This window comes from Ricinus communis, chromosome 1 (genome assembly GCF_019578655.1).
Source record: "Ricinus communis isolate WT05 ecotype wild-type chromosome 1, ASM1957865v1, whole genome shotgun sequence".
NCBI classification, from domain to species: domain Eukaryota; kingdom Viridiplantae; phylum Streptophyta; class Magnoliopsida; order Malpighiales; family Euphorbiaceae; genus Ricinus; species Ricinus communis.
In genome coordinates, this window is record NC_063256.1 from 6,043,449 (window position 1) to 6,065,034 (window position 21,586).

At 30.3% G+C, this 21,586-nt stretch overlaps 1 protein-coding gene and 1 pseudogene across 4 annotated transcripts; both read left to right on the forward strand.

The window, feature by feature from the left end:
• The first annotated feature begins 7,870 nt into the window (after positions 1-7,870).
• Positions 7,871-8,517, forward strand: LOC8276688 (annotated as a pseudogene).
• Positions 8,518-11,997: 3,480 nt separating this feature from the next.
• On the forward strand, positions 11,998-18,171 carry LOC8276685. Of its 4 annotated transcripts, none has more exons than XM_048377948.1 (15): positions 11,999-12,180; positions 12,296-12,373; positions 12,489-12,572; positions 12,867-13,010; positions 13,150-13,218; positions 13,297-13,366; positions 13,603-13,675; positions 13,778-13,894; positions 14,363-14,482; positions 14,656-14,674; positions 15,179-15,263; positions 15,396-15,679; positions 15,861-15,976; positions 16,068-16,161; positions 17,859-18,171. In XM_048377948.1, the coding sequence occupies exons 1-15, from the start codon at positions 12,082-12,084 to the stop codon at positions 17,925-17,927; spliced, it is 1,521 nt and encodes a 506-aa protein (XP_048233905.1). In that variant the 5' UTR covers positions 11,999-12,081; the 3' UTR covers positions 17,928-18,171. The 4 variants fall into 4 exon arrangements, with proteins under 4 accessions (XP_048233901.1, XP_048233905.1, XP_048233898.1 ...); XM_015720405.3 differs by having other exon boundaries at positions 12,000-12,180; positions 13,297-13,423; XM_048377944.1 differs by having other exon boundaries at positions 11,998-12,180; positions 13,150-13,366.
• Positions 18,172-21,586: the final 3,415 nt, after the last annotated feature.

Here is a 21,586-nt window from a genome sequence, read left to right on the forward strand (position 1 = left end):
TAAATTTTTAAAATATTAAATTTATTTAATATGTGTACTAAATTTTTAAAATGTAAATTTTTTATTTAATATATATATTATTTTTAACTCGCATAATTTAAATTTATATATAATTTTAAAAAAATTTATTAATTTATTAATTAATAAGTTACATTTTTAATTAAATACCCACTTTAATTCTAAATAATAATATATTTATTATACTTTAATAGTTTATTAATTAATATATAATTTTTTAATAAAATGATACTAATTTTATCCTTAAAAATAATATATTAATTATATTTAATATTATATTAATTAATAAATTAATTTTCTAATTAAATAATAATTTTAATTATAAAAGATATATTAAATTATATTTTAATATTATATTTAATAATAAAATATTTTTTAATTATATAATAATTTTTAAATTTTAAAAATAGCAATACCAATTAAAGTATTAAGTTATATATTATTTAAATTAATTAATAGATATATTTAAAATAATTTTTATATTATTGTATTAATATAATTTAAAAATTTTTAAAAATTAAAAATATATAAAAATAGTTAATTTATTATTATTTTTAAAAATATTAAAAATTAGTATTAAATATAAATCTTTTAATTTTTATAAGTTCACACACATCCCTTTTAGGCCATGTCAACGCGGGATCCACAACCGCGAGGTCTTCCACATGGCATCTCAAAATTATTGAATTGTATGTAATTGTCTCGTTTCAGACTTTATCTTCGATGATTTGCTCTATAGACTTCATCGGAAAAGATTTAACAAGTTAATTTCTACCATCTTTAAAGATTTAAAAAAATATATTTCTTTTATTATAATTAAGTTTTAAAAAAAGATTACAAAGGCATAGAAAATAAATTTAAAAAGCAAAAAAGTTTGGGATTTGATGGTGTAAGATTGGTCGGCTTTTTTCATTAGGAATGATGTAAACTTTTGGTTCTTCCTTAATGCCAAAGGCAAGGGCACATCATGTAGCTCATGTGGAGAGTATATTATATATTTCAAAATTCATCCTTTCTTCTTTTCTATGCAAATGTGAGAATGAATCCGTTGGTTTTTCGAAAATCATTTTACTTTTGAAGGAAATATATTTTTATTCTTTATCTATATCTAAATAATGACCTTTTAAAATGTTCTGTTTTGCTAGTTTTAGATACTTAAACAAAACTTTTAGTTTTACTCTATCATTAAATTTAAGGTAAAACTAAAGGAAGTTAAAAGATTAAAATAGATACCAATAACAATATCAATTGAAAGCAATAATGACTTCATTTTTTTTTTAATTATTATTTGGTAATATATAAAGACAAAGATCATCAAAATGAAAACCGATTGATGCTAAATTAGGTGATTGGAAATATTAGAGCAGGACATGTGACCTAATTTAGGGTTGCAGTTAGCACAAGATACACTATGCCCTTTTCCTACTAGTGTGAATAATAACGTAAAAATGTAGATGGAGTCAATCTACATTACCATAATATTGATTTATTTTTTCTTAATAATACCCACTTAAAATGGATAGGGAAAGAAAGAAAGAAAAAGGGTTAGGTGAGAGTGACCGAATCCTTTTGTGCACTTGAAGCTGTCAACAAAATACCAAAACATATTAAAATTTAAATGATGGTATTGATAATATTTCAAACCTATTTCTTGGTATAGACCCAGCAACAAGACTTTTCTCTTGCGTGAGAGATTACGAGATATATCCATCATTTTCTTTAATTCTATTTATGTTTATGGCAATTGGAAATATACCAAAATTATTTTTATGGATCGACAGTATAATTGATATTGATGGGTTTTATTTATGTACTTGCATCTAAATTATTGATCTTTAGATTTTTTATTATTTATATAGTAAAAAATAAAAAATAAATATTTCAATAATGCTAAATTATAATTTTTATCAACTTAATTATATATTTAATAGTTTAATTAAACTGATCTAATTTAAATATAAATATAACATAGATACTTGTATTATATTAAAAATCATAATTAGTATTTATTTATATTAATAATATTTTAAGTGATCAACGTAGTTATAAAAACTTTAATAAGTTGAACTTATAAAATCGTATTTATTTTTATTTTTATTATTAATTAAATTAATAAGTAATTTTATTAATTTAATTAGATAAATATTAATAAATTTTATCAATTATTTATATATTTTTATACACCTTACGATATAATTGAAAAATAGTAAAGTATCGTGCTAGTATAATCTTTGCAGTTAAAATGAAAATAATACTCAAATATATTATCTCACAAAATATATAAAAATTAATCAATTTTTTGAAATATAATCTTATTAATTGAATAATACGAAGTCGACATGTGTAGGATTTTATGATCTATAAATTACGAAGAAGCTTTCCGTGTCTAAGAATCATTTCCCGTTGTCCATTTGTCACGGAAAACGTGTCATACACATGGATTTCCTTATGCTTTATCTATTAAAGCCAACAATTCATAAGGTCAAATTTCAAGATAATGAACCAAACTCATCAGGACCATTTCTTTTTAATGACTAATTAGAACAATGTCTTAATAGCAATAATTGGATCGACACTAATAATAAATCTCTAAGGAACAAATATATTACATCCAATAATCTGCAGTATATTTTTTTTATATGATAAAAAATTTAAGTAAGATCCCAAAAATTAGATTTGTAATCAAACAAACCAAGTATTCACTTTCAAATTGAGTAAATAATAATAAGAAAGATATTTTGCTAGAGTAAACATTGTGATACTGCTATTTATAAATAATTGATCAGTATTATAAAAAATTAAAATATATTCTTCTATTAAATTTAAATTGTTTATATATTTATTTATAAATCTCAATTATTTAAATAAGTCACAATTATCCGACATAGCTATTAATTTTAAAAATAAAAATTATAGATTTTCTTAAAACAAATATATTTTATAGATCAATAATTAAGTAATATTTTTTATGTTTATGGTATTATTAAAATCATTATAAAAAAATTAAAAAATATTGTTGATTTGGAACTCTCTATAGTCGTTGATGCAAACACACCCTCATAAATAAATCATTCTTTCGGCCCACTTCTCCGCGTTGATTCATGAAATTCTAATCTCCCGCCAGTTCCGTGATTTTTGTCCTAACACATCATCTAATTGCCTGTCTATAGTTTCGGAGTTTCCTTTCCACTCGCGTCCATGAGCGTGAAACTCAAACCCCGCGCTAAGCACCATATCCTGTTTGTTAATTAAATTAAAATCTTTACCCGCCCCTTTTGATGTATGAATATGATTGGAGCTTATAGTGGGTGAAAGAGATTCCATGATCACTACGTGCACCGTATTTGCATGCACATCTTTTTCCGAGATTTGGTTGAATTTGCACCCTCACCAGAAGAAAAGAAAAAAAAGAGTTAAATCTCTATTAATATTTCCAATACACCGATCTAGATGCATGCATAAATTTGTCACTAACAGTATTTATTTAGCTGCATGCCAATTATAAATTAATTACTAACGATCTGTCCTTGTATTTCTTTTCAAAATACTAAATCTTTTTTTTTTAAGATTGTTAATCATACATAATCAAAGATGTTATTGCTTTCTAGAAAATTAATAGTTATAAAAATGGTTTTATTTTTAAGAAATTTATACATTTAATTAATATCGCAAATATATATACGGAGTATAGATGAAAATATATTTTTTTATATAAATTATGACCATTTTATAAAAGTTTGTTAATTTATATTTTATAAATGCACCGCTGCATTATTGTTTAAAATTTGATCGGATTTTAAAATAATTTATATTTTACATATTATCTATAATTCAATTAATTCTATTTACAAAAAATTATTCAATTTCTATGTATAATTGATGTGTTGAAATGAATATATTACTGGAACAAATAAAAATGTTGAATCAATAATTATACTAGTGAACATTTCATTCGATAGATTGAAATGTTTTACACATTTTCTTATATTTTATATTAAATTATTTTAAAAAATATTGGAGTTATTCTTCTAAATTTTGTATAACATTATGAGTGTGGTGGCACTAAAATTCAAATATATAAAAATTGGATAAGCTGACTAAATTTATATATTTTTTGTCAAAATTAAATGATCCAGTGGATGATATAAATCATTTTATTAATATCTTTTCAATGATTTATTAACTACAAATTATTAACCTAACTTATTTAAAAGTTATAGAAATTCCAAAATAAAACGTGTTTAGTTTAAAGAAATTATAGGATGAGAGACTTCATGGAAAATTCTCGAACCCGCTAAAGGGATAAAATCGTGAGGCGAATGGAGTTCAAAACGGACAATATTTCATATAATATGATTCTGAATCGTTAAAAATTTACTAAACTAAATAATTGATCAACTTTTATCTAGCTTGCATTTTCTATCCTAAAATCCCTCGCATTCTCATGGATCAATCACCACATTCTCCTCCTCAATCTCCGTAGGCCAAGCATAGAAGGAGCTTCTACTCCCACCAAAATTCATTTCAAATCGAAAATCATGATGCTACTACTGCACTTAATTCACTTCCCCTTTCTTTTCCTTCGCTTTCTATATGTACATTATAAATTAAGAAGAAAACAAGAACTATGAATATACAAAATACACAGCAATGGGAATAGTTTTGACCCAAATGTAAACCGATGCCTAATGATTTACCTAAATCACTTTTATGCTTTTCCCATTTCAGTAACTTTTGTTTGGTTGTTTTACTTGTTTTTTTCTTCTCACAACGAACTCTAGAAATAAGATTAAAACCGTTTATTATTTAATCAATTATAAAAAAAAGAAAGATTTATCCCTATTCATTTGTCGAAACAAATTTAACTATACTTAGTTACTGTTACAATTGATTTGGCAATTATGTAAGATTAAAAAATATTTATATTTGTCGCCTCATTTAATTTTAATTTAAAAATGACTCGAATTAAAATTTTCCTTAATTAGTCAAATAAAGCTTTTTCTCAAAAAAAAAAAAAGAAAGATAAAATTTACATTAACACACAAATTTTCAATTTCCTAAACCAATATACTTCTTGAGCGAATAATGCTCTCCTTACAACAATTTAATACATTCAATCATTTATTTTAAAGGTGGAAAAATTGACTATAATTTATCAATTGGACCAACAGTTGATGGGTTAAATGAATACTACTCTTAACAATAAGATATGTTATTTTAATATCCATAAATTTCTTAAGAGAAAATCATTTGTATAGCCCAAAGTTCTTTCTTCTTCATTTTTTTCTTTTTTCTTCTTCTTAACGATGAAAAATAAAGTTTCAAAATTTGGAAAAAAAATAAAATAAAATCTGCAACTAGGCGCATGGGTTCAGTACAGAATAAACGCGTGAAATTGGTTAATACGAACGTGAGAGGGCGCGGGGGTAGCGGACAGAAAAAAGGGAGAAAAAAAAAAAGGTGGTTTAATTGAATCTTAATTTTCTTTGTTCTTTTTTTTTTTTTTTTAAAAAAATCGATATATACGTTTATGGATGATGATGGCTTTAGCCCCTTTTCAGCTAATTCAAAATTTGAATTCTCTAATTACTCAATTGTTGCAATTTGCGAAGATTATCTACACGCTACGCTTCTGTGACATTTTCTAGCATTGCATTGCCAAGTTTGAAATGTTTCACAATTTCTTATGTATTTTTCTTTTCTGCTTATGGATAAGATTGATTAATTTTCCCACCGTTGATGGTAGGCAGATGTTGAAATCAACTTTTAGTATATTCATAATCTTATAGTTAATTATCTCATAATTTCATCAAAATAAAAAATAAATTTATATGCATTTCATTATAAAATTATTTAAAATTAAATATTATAATTAATTAAAACTTGTAAAGCTTGTATGTATTTTATTATGTAATGACATATTTTTTGTTGCAACTTATGTATCAATTTAAGGATTTTTATGTCTTGTAATAATTATTATTTCCTTTCCCTCCTACTTATCCAAACAAATTTTACATATTTCTCTTCACTTTTCTTTAATAATTATTTTTATGTAACCAAACATAATAAAATGATAATTTTTTCTTCCCTTTCATTCAACTCCCTCCCCTTCCCTTTAAATTACCTTCTCCTCTTCGTTGCCATACATATTATTAGTTTTTATTGTTCTTCTAATATCTATGAAGTTTTTCAACAAGTGATAAGTGATGACTAATCATCTTACTATTTGAAGGATTCTAGATTTCAAGAGAGTTTTATTTTTTGTTTTGTTTTTATATCTTTTTATTTAATACCATGATCATTGAGTTAAATATGTTAAGTTAGTTTTCTTAAATGTCTAGTTTAACTTTTATTTATTTATTTATGTATGAGCCTTGTTTTATCTTTATTTAATGAGTTGTTTATTTACCTTTATATCTTTATTAATTTTATTATTAGTTGACGATCATATCAATTTAATAATAGTAGTTATTATGAAAATATTTATGTATTAGAAACACTATATTTACTTTAACTATGTTGGTCGAAAAAATTTTAGTTACATCATTAGGTTGAGTAATTAAAGAAAAATACATATCACAATCTCATTCATTAGATGTAGGCTTAAGGTAAAACAAGAGAATTATTAAGTAATTGGCGATGCTAAATATTATTTTCATCATATAGCTTAAATCACAAATATTTAAATTGCATATTTATTTATTGTTTAGTTATTCCCTTTATGAATATTCTACTTTCTCAAAATACTAATTTAAAGTGTTTTAAATTTATTTTTACTGTTTTATATTAATAATTAGTTTTTAAAATAATTAGCATTATTGTTTTTTGAAAGATCGACCTTGTAGCTTTTACTATAAAAATGGTTCGTGCACTTACAAGTATTACCTTAAACATATAAATTATAGTTATATCAATTGAAACCCTTTTTATATAGGATTTAGTTTAATGCTATCAAACCCATACTTCAAGTTCTAGATGTCCTAATTGATAGGCGAGTCTCCTCGTATCAACTTGACAACAATTGAGAAATCAAAGTCCATGTTGACTTGATGCAATTCAGGGTGCTTACACATAAGTATGACCTCTCTAATTGTTGCGGTTTCTTTAGTAAAAATAAATTAATAGAAATAATTAGTGTACCACCAGATAAAGATTGAATTTAAGTTATCTGTACGCCATCATCAATTCAGTCTGATTATCTTATTTAAAGTAAATTATGTTACAATCACATTTGATCAAGCCTCAACTTGAAGCTTCTCAAATTTTTTATTACGCTCTTAGATTTGGATTGGACTCTATCCAGGAAAAATATGAGGAAAAGATGCTTTTAAAATTTATTTCAAATGAAAATAAATATTGTGTTGAAAATAAATAATAAGAAAAATTATACAGAAATAAGGATGTACATAATTTAAATATTTTAAGTTTTGATTCAAATTCAGCTCTTTTTCTCTTTTAACTCGTATGAGCTTATTCAAAAAGTATGATAATCCAAACTTAATGAATGATATATCTAACAATTTATTTACTAAATTAATAATTAAAAGAAATATAATTTAAGATGAACAAAAAATAACTGTTTATTTAAGATAAGAAATATATAATTAAATATTTTATATATAATGAACATTTGATATTATATTTAATTATTTGAATTTAATAAATATATGTTATTTGGTGCGGGAATGGAAATATATACCTAAACTATTAAATACACTTACATAAATAATTTTCGCATTACTCATGTCAATCCCATTAAGTTAGGCCCAACCCAATGCCCAAAATAGATTAAGAAACAAAAGCCTATAAAAAATTTAGGGCAACTACTTAACTAGCTAATTTCATCTTTTATTAGTTTTTATTTCCTGCCAATGATAACAACTCCCTTCTCTAAGTAAATTGCATCGTACCGGGCACTTCGCCTCCAATTTTCAGACCAGGAATAGTAAAAAGAGGAAAAAACAATGGAGACAACACAAAACAATTGACAACAAAAGCAGTCGTCGCCCACTGTTTCTTCGCGTCGAAAGAAGAAGAATGAGGAGGGGACTTTCCTAGAGGATGTAAAGGATCATATTGATGAGTTTATTAATGCATCTATGGAAGAGCATAAGAGTTGCTTTAAGAATACCATCCACAAGGTTTGAGTTAATTTAGAATTCATTGCTAGTTGGTTATTGTTTTTCTTCATTGAACAATTGAAGTTTTCTTATACTTTCAATTTTCAGATGTTTGGAATGTCGAAGATTGTTGCGCAGAGAGAGGCTAATGCTGAGTCTAAAGAAGTCAAGAGTTCTTTGGCCCTTCGTACTGTAGTGACGGAGTAGAATTTTTCTTTTTTCTTTTTTTACCGAGGAAAATCTGGTGTAAAAATTGTTAAGACTTTTATTACTGTGATTTCAGTTTCGAGTTTCTGTAAGTTGAATAAGAACCAAGAATATCTTCAAATGGATATCATGTGAGTGTATTTATTTTTATTTTAATTATTAATTTTTTCTATTGATGCTCTATGTTCATGCTTGAGCTACAAATTATCATTAAAGGCATCTAAGTATAGTCACTGCTCAACTTAAAAATGTGTAGACTCGCTAATTAGTTGGCAAATTAGTTGTTTCCCCTTACTTGCAAATTTATAATTAAAAGCTACTTTTCTTACCTGAAAAAGTCCATTATTTAAGTTCGAAAATCCTGGTATATAGCTCATGAGGAATTTGACAAATTCGAAGGGTAATATCTATTTTATGAATTTTATATGACTGGCCTAACTTCACAAAGCATATTTGGGCTTAAAAGAAATGACTACTATTGTCCTTAGAACAAAGAGAACAAGCACTCGTTCAAGAAAATCTAATTCCAAGAGTCAAACTTCGAAACCAGGGGTTGGAGGTATCAATCTTTGATCCATATATTCATTATCCTCTGATGTGCATGCCATTCAAAATTGCTTCTTCTTCTTCTTCTGTTATCTTTTCAGGTTTCTAAGTTGGGGTTTGAATGTACCGTTCTCAGTGGACCGTACAATTATCCTCTGTCTGATGAGGAAGGAATACCAATCATTATGTATGCTTTCAGTAAGGTTATCACTTTCTTTGACACAGCAAATATTTATGGTGAAAGTGCTAATGAAAGTCTAGTTGGAAAGGTAATTCCTCTTGGATTGGCTTTGCTTGGGCATTACTATAATTGGACTAATTTTGATTCATACGATGAATCCCAAAAAGAAAAACAGACGCTTAGTGCACGCGAAGTTACTTTTGGGTCTGGTTATCTGTAAGCTCTAATTTCATCATTGTTATGTTTTCTACGAAGTGTTCTCTTCACTTCACATGGAACTGAGCTGAGGTGTCTATTTTCAGTGTAATGTGATGTTTTTGTTTTATTTGTCAGGTGGCAAGCATCTGGGAACCAACTACGTTATAATTTGTAGTTTTATGTAGAATGTAATATTTCAACTTGTATCTAATTCGAAGGTTTTCAAGCTCTGAAGCAGTTGCCCAGAGATAAAATCTAGGTAGCCACTAAATCTGGTATGCTCAAAATGGGACCTGATGGCCTGGTAGTTTGTGGCCGACCGGAATATGTAGGAGAAAGCTCTGAAGCTAGCCTTAAGCGTCTTGATGTGCAATATATTGATCTCTATTACCAGCATCTTTTGAGGACACGGTATGTGCTTCAGTTAACTTCATTTTCTAATTTTATAGCGTTTGCAATGGTCTATAAGTTTTATTAGCTGTTTCATTTTCCCATAATGATAGATGGAAGAACTTGAGAAGTTAGTTGAAGAAGAGAATAAAGTATATGTTGGGTTATTTGAAGCTCTTTCGGAAACAATATAGAGGGCTCATGCAGTGCACCCATGCTTTACAAATGGAATGGTCCCCATGGTCTCGTGTATAAAGGGAGAGATAGTCCCCCTTTGCATGTGAGTTCTTAAAAGTAAATCCTCTTGCGAACTCACTAATTAGTCGGCAAATTAGTTGTTTCCTCTTTGGTCAGGAAACTGGTCCAAGGTCTTTCTTTGGCTGGAAAAACAATAATTTTACATTTCAAACCATACAAATTATAAATCTTATTTATTTATGGGCAGGTATAGTAGGAAGGAAAACTCTGCCTTATCCTTGATATCTTAGGTGTTGACTCCATTTGTATCTTATAGCTGTTCATATTTGTTTGGCTTTTCCAATAATTTTTTGCTTGTCTCAATGAGTTGAGGTCAGTTTTGCAAGTCCAATTAGACTCATGAGCTCCACTTTGTGGCTTTGAGTGTGCAGTTATTCATGCTATCAATATTTTGAATTTAGGCACAGAAATTCCTGTATGTTCTCTTTGAGAAAACTCTTTATTTTGTCTGCTTGAATTGCTTTTTCCCTTTTGTACACGAGTAAAATGAGTAAGCCTGTATAATGCAAGAAAAATTGCTGTTGTTCTATATTTAACGGGAACTGTGGGTTCAAACATTCAAATTCTTTTTATTTAATGCAAGGAAATTGGAGCTGGAATAGTGGCTTATAGCCCTCTAGGCCGTGGATCTTTTGGTGAGAAATAAAATATTCCAGCCTTACCTGCTAAAGGTTCTTGGAATGATTTTGGAACTGATAAACCATCCACTGTAAAAACGTATCCGAATTAATTTTTGTAATAACCGCCAGGCTGAACATCCAAGTTTCACCGATGAAAATTTAAAAACAAACAAAATATTATACGAACAAGTTATGAAAGTTGGCCGGAAAGTTCGGCTGTACCTCCTCTCAGTTAGCTCTCGCATCGCATGGCTTCTTCGCCAGTGCATTGATGCGGTCCTTATCCTTGGTAAAAGTTTATCTTCCTTTTTATTTTTTTTTGGTCCAAGAGGTAAAGTCTGTCGCCTAGTGCAATTCAGAGGAAGCAATTCTTTGTTAGCTCGTATTATGCTGTGCCAATCCAATCCAATACTTTTCAATTTTATTTTCCTTATGAAATTTACAGGGCAACAAACAAGACTAGGCATGTAGATGACAACACTAACCCTTTGCTGAGTGAATGTTGCCGTAGAAGATTTGAAGGAGATTGCAGAAATCGTAAATGACAATGAGGTGTCCATCATTACTAGAACTTACGCCTACTACATACTCTTTTACTCTTGCAGGTTCGCAACTACTCCGACTAAAGAAGGAGCTGCTTGTCATCAGAATTCATAGTCCACCAGTTCATTACTTTTGAATCGACAAAAAGCTTAAACTGTGTATATATTATCTAGCTGTCCGTTTTGTTAATTCATTCCTAAAAACGATCTTTTTAATTAAGGCTTAATTCTTACTTATATCATATTTATACATCTCAGTTAATGAGAGAATAGTGTTCATGTGTGAGTTTTTATATTTTGCCATTAGATGATAGATTCAATAATAATTATTTAAAATTAATATTTATCAATTTAATGTGTAGATGAGATATGCATATGAATTATATAAGAATTCTTTTTAATTAAGTAAAATAATTAAAAAATAGGCAATGGACTAAATTTAAGTTGCATTGCATATTTTATATCGTTGAAAATGGTATTAAAAATATACAAAAGAGTATTGTTATTATCATATCAATGATTTATAATGAAATATTATAGGATCGAAAATGGTTTAAAAAAATACAAAGAGTAGTGTTATTACCACATCAATGGTGGATAACAAAATGTTATGAGAATGAATTGGATTGAAGAGAAAATCAAATTTTGACAATGGTTTATAACGAAATATTAGAGGAATGAATTGGATTGAAGAGAAAACCAAACCTTGACCTAAAACTTTATGGTTCTTCAGATAGTTATTAAAATAAAATAAAATTGTTTAATTGTTCTATCTGTAAAAAGAAAGATTCTTTGGAATAAATAAAATGATAATTGAGAATCAGAAGTTGTCAAATAAAAAGGCTGGGCTTACTATTGGACTTGGATTCACGTGGAATAAGCCATTTTTTGGACCCATAAACAAATGAAATTCCCAGTCTGGCGCTGCTGCCTTCTCATCGAGCGAGCAACGCACCGAGTGTGTAGCAGGGAGGAAAAAAAAAAAAAAAAGAAGCACACGCATGGGGGAGGAGATTAAGCAATGGCGAGTCAAAACATTCGAAAAGCTTCCTTCAGCACCAGTTTTCGCGTCTCAGATAGAATCCGAAAACGTCCCTGCTGTATTTCCTTTTAACAGTCAACTGGATTCAATTTCTCTTTTTCTTTTGAGCTTGTACCTCAAAATTTACTGATGCACTTTTCCTACGTTTCTTTTTCATATATCTTTTTGGAAAGGCCTTCAATGGATACACGAGGCAATGGAAAGCTTTCACCAAGTGGAATCCTGCTAATGGCGGTCTCGACTATTTGCAGGTATTGATTCCTTTTTCATTTACTACTTTTACCTTGAAGCAATTTAGTTCTACTTTCTATGTATGAACTAAACTGGACTGAACTCTGTTTTATTTTCCATTTCTTATGAATTTAGGAAAGGGTAGGATCATCTACCATTGAAGCTATGCTTTCCAGAACTGCACCTGTCTTTTATGGCGATCTTAGAAGCCATGAGAGGGTAATTCCATCTTTCAAGTGCTTCCTCTCTTTGATGACATTAACTTCAGCTTATATTTGATTTCTTGGCACAAAAACACGTGCAAGAAATCAATTCCATTGAATTCTTCCAAAATCATGTCATCTGTGTCTGGATTTTCATGTTTTCCAAAGTACCTTATAAAATGCATTTTTTTTTTTTTGAAGCTAAGAAAAACTGAATTATATGAGAATTGACTGAATAGAGTTCAATTGATTTGAATTCTTGCATTTAGACTTTCCAAACACACTCATCATGTTTTCCTTCCTGTTATAGGTTCCATTTCCGTTCTCCACGTTTATTGATTTTTGCAAGCAGCGTATAGCAAAAGAAGAAGGGCATCAGCCTGCAGTTTCTGATGCAGAAGAGCAGGACCATTTGATTTCTGGTGATTATGCTCAACAGGTCTATTTGGCCCAGGTATGAATATGGTGCCTTCTAAGTGATGAATGTGTTTCTTTTTTGATTAATTACCAATATCTGTTTCTTTTGCGTGCATATTATGATGTGTAAGCTGTCGGCAGAACATAATCTTGAAATTTAATTGCTTGTATTTTAGGTGCCAATTATGAATACTGAAGATCGAGAGAGGGTCCAACTTGCAACTCTTAGAGAAGACATTCAAATTGTTTCTGCTCTTCTTTTCTTCTTGTTTAGTTGGTTATCCATAGAGAAATGTTTATTGAGTGTTGATTACTTTGTGCAGCCTGCTTTTTTGGAGTCAAAGGAACTAGCTTCTATTAATCTGTGGATGAATAATGCTCATGCTAGATCAAGTACTCACTATGATCCACATCATAATGTTCTAAGCATAGTTGCTGGACGCAAACAAGGTTCTTTATTTATTTTATAAATTTTGCAATTGGGGAGCTCTCAGCTAACTGATTTTGACTGACCTTTTTTTCTCTTCTTTTTTTACATTATGCATGTTAAAGGTGTACCCATATTTATGGTACTTAGCTTCTTTTATTTTTTATTATTATTTTTGGTTTATTACTTCTATTCATTGCAGTTACCTTATGGCCTCCTTCTGCAAGCCCATTTTTATACCCGATGCCTATATATGGGGAAGCCTCTAATCACAGGTATGCTTCTTCTTTTTTTATGCACAAAATCATATACTAATTGTTTATGTTTCTTGTTCCATTCCCGCTTTTCTTTTCATTAATTTTTCTTCTGGCTGGCAGTTCTGTTGCTCTAGAAAACCCTGATTTTTCATTGTATCCAAGAGCACAATTCTCCTTGGAATATTCGCAGAAGGTTGTTCTTCATGCAGGTGATGCGCTTTTCATCCCCGAAGGCTGGTAGGTCTCAATTATTTATGCTACTCACTTTCTTTTCTTCTTTACAATCCACAAAATGATTCCCATGTCGCAGTTTACTGATAATGCTGGTCCCATGCAAGAAATCTCACTCTAAAATTACTAATAGAAAATTCTTTTGATCAATGATCTCAAAATATGTTTCTCCTTTTGATATCTATATTGGTTTAATTGCACTGAGACAAGAAAAAATATGAAGGAGGTGTCGACCTCAGAAGCATAAACTTCTGCAATGTGTATTATTCTTTATGCTATGGTTAAAAATAACGTCATTATCAAATGTTGCAAGTTCATTTCTGGTCCTGAATATATGTTTTGGTTGGTTGTCACTGGTCAGAAACCTGATAAAATAGCATACTTAAGTATGATTATTATTTATTTTGTCCTTCGACTCAACCTAATTTCCAACATATATCAGGGTCAGATGATCACCGTTTCTAATTGCTGCAGGTTTCATCAAGTAGATAGTGACGATTTGACCATTGCTGTTAACTTCTGGTGGCGGTCCAACATAATGTCTAGCATGTTAGAACACATGGATGCTTATTATTTGCGCAGAATTTTAAGAAGGTTCTCTTGCTTCATTGTCTCTTGTACTTTTTCAATTTTTGTTCGTCCCCCTTTTGTCTCGGTGACGAGTTAAAACTGTTTCTCTTTACTTTTAGTTTTAACAATTCAATATGCTAACTTAATTCTTTTATTTTTTTTGGCATGTTTTATTTCTCAAATGCTGTCAAATCAAGATTGATTGATAAAGAAATGGTATGTGTCCCCCTTGTTTATAGGCAGTGCAAAATTGTTTGTTGTTTTAGATTGTGTGCGTTGTATGTATACGGATATATTTCTATGCATAATTCATATGAATATTTTTCTTTTGAGTTTGCATTCACTTTTCTAAATGCAATCTCTAGGAAATTTTTTTTTTTCCTGGAAATGGATCCTTGATATAGCCTGAGAATTACCAATAGATATAACTGTGAATATGGTTGCGTGTTACTTCGCACTTATCAAGTACTCAGTACCTAAAAGTTCTTTTTTTTTTTTTCTTTTTTCCAGTTAGATTATAGACCAGAAACATTTGGCAATTTTAGGTCTAAGAGCCTTATTAGGGCTCCATATACGAATGAAAAATGAGCATACATTGGTGATATTTTATTACTTTGTTTTATTTAGACAATGTGGGGTTTCATGCTAGATTTGTTTTTTCTGATGGGAAGTCTACATTCAATAGCTTTAATATACTAAATTTACCTGAAATTAGGACAGAACCATATACTCCAGAAAACATCTTCTCCTGGCATGGAGAAACAGAAGATGCGTACGCGCAAGCTTCTCAGTAATGGAGAAGCAGGTCAGTTTGATCATAATGCCTCTACTCACTGGAGCCTATTTGCCTTCTACAGCTTTTAGTTTTTGGCAAAGAGATTTCAACTTTGTTTTTAAGCAGGCAGATTTCTGGTGACTGATCATTTCTTTTTATCAGATCATAGTCACTCTGGTTTATTCCAGGCATGCGAAGAAAAGGATTCACAAGGGAAAGACAAACATCACTTGAATGTGTTGGAATCATTTTCTCTCCAGGCTCTTCATGAACTTGTTTCTTTGGTTCACGACTGTGTTAACCTCGCTGATCCCAGTGAACCTGTAACTGCTACAAATGATTCTGCTGTGACAGCTAATTTATTATTCCCAGAGGACGATGCAGTTGCTAAATTTCTTGGGGCTCTTGATCCACACACCCTTCAGAATGTTCTTCTTTCTATGGCAGTGAGTTTGACTCTTGCATTAAGCCTGCTCTCTAAACTGGCCGTTGGATTTTCTGTAAACAATACTTGAAATACCCATCTCACTTAAATACCCTACATGTATATTAATGTTTGAAAAGTTTATTTCACTGCAATTGTTTTTGTGATATTTTTTTTTTCATATTGTATCACTTTTTCTCCAGCACAATTTCCCAAGAACCTTGGAGGCTCTGGTACTGCATTTGCTTTCACCAGCAGGAGCAGAAGTACTCACAAGAAAATTTGATGAGATTGATCAACAAAACACTGAAGAAGATCGGTATTTGTTAACTTCATGAAGCTATTCCTTCTTGCAAAGAAAGAACAAACTGCTTCAACATTGCTCTATCACTGATCATTTACAATTTTAGGAACAAATTCTACCGAGTTTTCTATGGTGCATTTGATGACCAATTTGCTGCAATGGATGCAATCTTGAATGCAAAAGAATCATTTGCTTTCCAGGTGATGCTGTTTGGCTAATCTCTGTCTTTTTGAAGTCCATATATTATTTATTCATTACCAAAATGTTTACCCCATATATTTTGGTTCTTAAGATGTCTGTGTCGGTAAAAGAATTTATTTCATTTTTCCTTGGTTTATTTACTTGGTTCATGTGGCTTAAGAGGTAAGAGTAGTTCTACATGTTAGGGAATTTAACTGAAAGTTCAAATTAGTTTATGGAGAGGCCTGTATACTATATAACATTTTTAGCATATTTCATCGAGGTTTATTCAGTGCTCCTCTCAAACTGGAGATGCATGAAAACATAATGCTTGCTGAAAATTGAATGGGAAACAAATGAATGTTAGTATATTGTAATACTGTGTATTCCCATTCTTGAAAGCATCTTCTAACATGTTCTTTTTTATAAATAAAATGTATTATTCTTGCCTCCATAAGCAAAGTACCACTTCTTTCAACAGCCTATGCCATTTTAAAATAATATTGGCAATTCAGAATATTTAGGTGGAAATTCTCATAAAATATACCACCATATAGATCGATGCAGCCCAGATTACTCAACCCAACTATTTGTTTGGTTTGATGCATGATCTTTGAAGTTGGTCATTTGCTTCATGGGCATTCTGCAGACTAAAAATGATCCTGGTGTTAATTGATGTTACATGAGAAAATGTAATTAACCTACTATATTTTACACAATCTAAGTACCTCGTGAATTTCTTTCAGAGTTACAAATTTTACATTTTGTTTCATCAGTGATCTCATGTGTCGAGAAGCCTCTATACTATGAAGTGGTTCTGTAATTGGAACTTTTTGGTGAAATTCATACTGCATAAATGTTTAGGAGGCTGAAACATTAACAGTTTTTTTGGTTTCATGGCCATGATGAAGGATACTTTGAGATTTTAGATTTAAAATGACTAAAAATAAACAAGCTCTGAATACCTTTTCTCAAGCACATCCATTAAAATAGGCAAAGGAACAAATTCATTATTTGAACTCTATCAGATACAGCGTTGGATTCTTCCTAGTAAAAAATTGCATGCTATGTCATGTTAGTAATGCCATGCAGGGCTATTACATTCAAAGTTCCAAATGTAGATAGTGGATTTGTAGTTCTTTCCTTGAATTAAAAGTTATACCGACTGAATCCAACTCAAATTTGCATCCTGCTTTCATTATGGTTCTGAGGCAGTTCAGCTTTGACCACATTGATTTTTTCGCAAATGAGCAATCTCTATAAAGTTATCTGTGGCCCTTTTTTCTTTTTAGTTCTTTAGATTTTTATATTCTCATAGCATCTTAGGTTGAGTGAACTTTATGTGCATTAGTTTATTAGCATCTGCATATCTTCCATTTGATGCAGGTGGACAATAAGAATCTTGCAGGCATTCCCATAGATAAATACTTCCTTGACATTCAAAATTCAGCTGAAATGAATCTGATTATTGTCAAAGATGATGGGATCATGCTTAGCTGGAGTGTCTTCCCCCCCCCCCCCCACCACAAATGGAGAGCTTTGCCTTATTATTGTTCCAATTTCAAAATTGCTTTATCCCTTGGTTCACTTATCCTTTAAGAAAAGATAATAAAAAGAAGAAAGGAAGAAAGAAAAGAAAAAGGATGAAGAATATCCTGTGCAACTTTGATGCATTGAACTTTGGAAATTAAGTTTTAAATGTAATTTGTTCTTGCAGGCATTCAAGAATGTGTTGGATAAATACTTGGGAGTAAACTCTGATGTACGAAAACCATCCGTCGGATAAGATGTGTAGTGCTGCAAATTCATGAAAAAATTGGTCCTAGTGTTGATATCAAAAGAGTTAATCAGTGCATTTCCACAGAAGGAGCCTTCTATCTTAATCGGTACTTTAATGTATGTCATCCACAAATTTATAGAAATACAATTATTGCTAACTTTGAATTGTGATGTATAAGTCAGCTGTCAACTTGCCATGCTATCCAAGTTTCTTTTGACTTTAATGATACTTGCTCAAAGAATTTTTTAAATTTTGTATAGTGTAAAATTATGAAGGTCGCATTCGTGTTCCCTGATTCGGGATCCAAAATGGTCCATTAAGTTCTTATTAAACGATGGTAACATTTTCAGAGGATTTCTTCTTGTATTTTGCTGCATGAATAGCAATTTTCCCCGCAAGAATGTCTTTTCATGTTTGAATTTGAGTAAATTTTGGTAGCAGTGGTGTGTTAGATGATAATCTTAGGTTATTATGCTGTTAGTCTAGCCAACAGGACTTGCCAGACTTGCAATAGACACATGCAGTGACCAGAGTAGGGGCAGATACTGCCAACATATGACACGATGAGTTTTTTCCTTGACCAGGGCATAGTAAATCGCCATTGCGATGTAGGTACTGGGATGTATTCCACTTGGGGGAACCATTATTACTATTGATCTTTTTAGTTATCCTTTTTATTTTTCTTTTTCTTATCTGTGTTGCAATTTGTTTCTATTACAAGTTCCATCTTTATTTAAATTTGTGAAGACGAACAACAAATATGTCAATGAAAACGTTGTTTCAAAAAAAAAAAAAAAACAATAATGCAGTTATGCTGATATAATTTATTTTTTCTCTATATTGAAATGAATGGCCATATATACTCGAGAGACTGGTGGAAAATAGTGTGCTGCATGGGGATTTGCAGAAGGGGAAAAGAGAGAAAAGCATAGAAAAGAAGCTGTGGTAATAATTAGGACTGGAAGGAAGCAAAAGAGGGAAAAGGAAGGTTTGTTAGGATGAGATTCCCTTATGGAAGATGACATATGCAAGAGAACATCTTTTTTTTTTTAAGAGGTGAAGAGGGAGAGAAAGAGAGAGATAATGGAAGAGGAACTTTTTGTTTGTCTGGTTGTGCAGCAGAGGAAGATTAAAAGAAAAGAAAAGAAAAGAAAAGAAAAAAAAAGATGCAGTGTTTTTTTACTAGGCAAATGGTATATATTGTACCTTAACCCTGCAACTTACACATACTTTCTAAAAGCTTGGATATACTATATAACCCAAAAAGAAAAAAAAAAAAAAAAAAAAAAAACGCAACAGCCCCTCCTTTCATTAGTCCCTAGGCTTCTCATTCTTCTTCTTGGTGAATATACCAAAGTCGCGGATACTGATAACTAGAATTTCCATTCTGTCTGCCTAAGAATGCTTATATATATGTATATGTAATAAAATTAACCTGGGCAGGTTGCTGTAAGTTATTGAGTTACAAACTTTACTGTTTTAGATGGAAATGGTTTTCTTACAATGTTTATCTTTGTCAAAACTCCTTGCAATTATGAACTTGCTCAGGAATCATTAACTGGTTCTTGTTACGAAAGAAAAAGCTAGGAAGACAAATTGGTGGGTCATGCGAGCAAAGTAGAGAAAAAATTGATTTGAATGTTAGTAAAATATATGCATATAGGATTAAGCTGCTAAATAATTGCAAAGGCTGTGTGATATGCACAGAAATTGATAAAGAGACCCTCATGGAGTAAAAAGAAAGACGCAGCATTTGTGATTCAAACTTTGAAAATTTTATACAGCATCTTTTCAATAACCGTTGACATTTTCTTTCTTTCATTTTCTCTTCTTTTCCTTTCTTTTCTTTTCTCTTCTTTTTTCTTTTTCCTTTTGGTTTAGTACCACTATGTCATCGGACCACCACCTCACTTGCACAAATTCACATAACAGCATCAACTTAGTTTGCCTTTTCACTCACGCGACGCTTACAGCAGCCTCTATACCCCTCTCTTTACAAAAGGCTACATTTCTTTGTAATTATCGAAATTTTCTGCCCCCTTAAATATCATAAAGCTGAGAAAAAGAAATTCTTGGAAACTGCTATTACTTTTAATTTCAATAAGGAACTATATTGATTTGTGGAGGAAACAGTTATAATTGCTATTAAAATTTCCCACTAACACTCCTATATGTTTGTCCCATATGCTGTGGTCTCAATGAAAATTTCAACATAATATTTTATAGAAATGATAATGACCCATGTCTATAAACAATAAGAATTAGCTATCTCTCTTGTAGGCTGTTGTGTTTTAGATTTGTCTATGAATTAATGTCAATGTGAATGTGTTGACATGTTTCATTTTGAAAACTACCTACCTTGGGAGCTTCCTCATTGGCCGAGTTGGGCATGATTTTTTCCATTAGTGACAGACAAACTAAAGATCCGATCTTTTAGCTGTTGAATTTAGTTAGTGTCTTTTTCAGAAGAAATAAATCAACTGACTTATTCAATTTGGACAGCTTCAAATTTCGTGCCTTATCATTTGAATTGTACTTTGGGGCACAGTCCTAAATTTATGATATTTCAGCTTACTTCATTACTAAACATAACAGTATTCATGTGTAAGTTGATAATCAACTACGGTTAACACACACACACACACACACACTACTTTGACCAAAAAACTTAAATAACCAGGCACTAATTAAACAAGTTTCATACGCACCTATTTTCCATAAAATTTCAAAAGAAAAACAACATTTTTCAATTGTGGGAAAAGAAAATGCATGATGAGTGATTACTGACCGAGTCTTTGATTTTGATCCGAAGTGCTGAAAACTCAGTATTTCAGAATAATCAGAGGTTTAGTCTCTAACGAAACTTGGGGACGCATGCCATAAGCAACATCACTACCAAATTGACAAGTACAGGTTCGGATTGGTTCCCAAAAGCACAAGGGTATGGCCCCCTTTCACCAATGTGCTTGCTCATCTTATCTTTGGGTTTTGATTAGTGCAACAGCTGGTTCAACCCCTAAAAAATATACTCTTCTCCTTGTGCCTTTAAACTAATCTTTTTGTTATTTCGCATTCTCTTTTTCTTTGGTGATTTCCTTGGAAATGAATGGTGTGTCTCGTAATTATAATTGCATGCATGTGTTGCATATTCTTTCTTAGATACGTCTTCGAACCCCATCATCATGAAGACAATAATGGTCACATGTATGTATCTCTGCGGCATTATCAAAATTTTTGCTTTACTTTATTCCTTCAATCAATTGCAAATATATGTGTCTTTTTTTTAATAATTTTTTTTGGATTTTCCTGTGCATGGATATTGCAAGCAATCGAGTGCTTTTTTTTTTTTTTTAAGAAAAAAAAAAAACTTTTTCATGCAATTAAGATGGGGAAATAATTAAGTTTAGAAAGAGATTAAAAATCCATAATGATAGGAATATCTTTTTTATTTACTTTCACTAAAATCTCAAATCTAAATCTTCAATTTTTAATTTCAAGTAGTAATTCTAGTTATGCATGTTGCGTATTAACTATTATAAAATATTTATCAAGTAAAGTGACAATTCACATTCATGTAAATGAGTAAAGAGGGAAAGAAATTACATTTAAAACTTAAAATGTGCTGTGTTTATGTTCAACTTGCTGCATATCTATTCACTATTATT

What these genes read in the sequence shown, in the direction of transcription:
- LOC8276685 (XM_048377941.1), top strand. Translation starts at nt 12,082, where the DNA reads ATGGGGGAGGAGATTAAGCAATGGCGAGTCAAAACATTCGAAAAGCTT. An exon ending in GCGGTCTCGACTATTTGCAG is followed by an intron (nt 12,374 to 12,488) that starts GTATTGATTCCT and finishes TTATGAATTTAG; the next exon opens with GAAAGGGTAGGATCATCTAC. An exon ending in AACAGGTCTATTTGGCCCAG is followed by an intron (nt 13,011 to 13,149) that starts GTATGAATATGG and finishes CTTGTATTTTAG; the next exon opens with GTGCCAATTATGAATACTGA.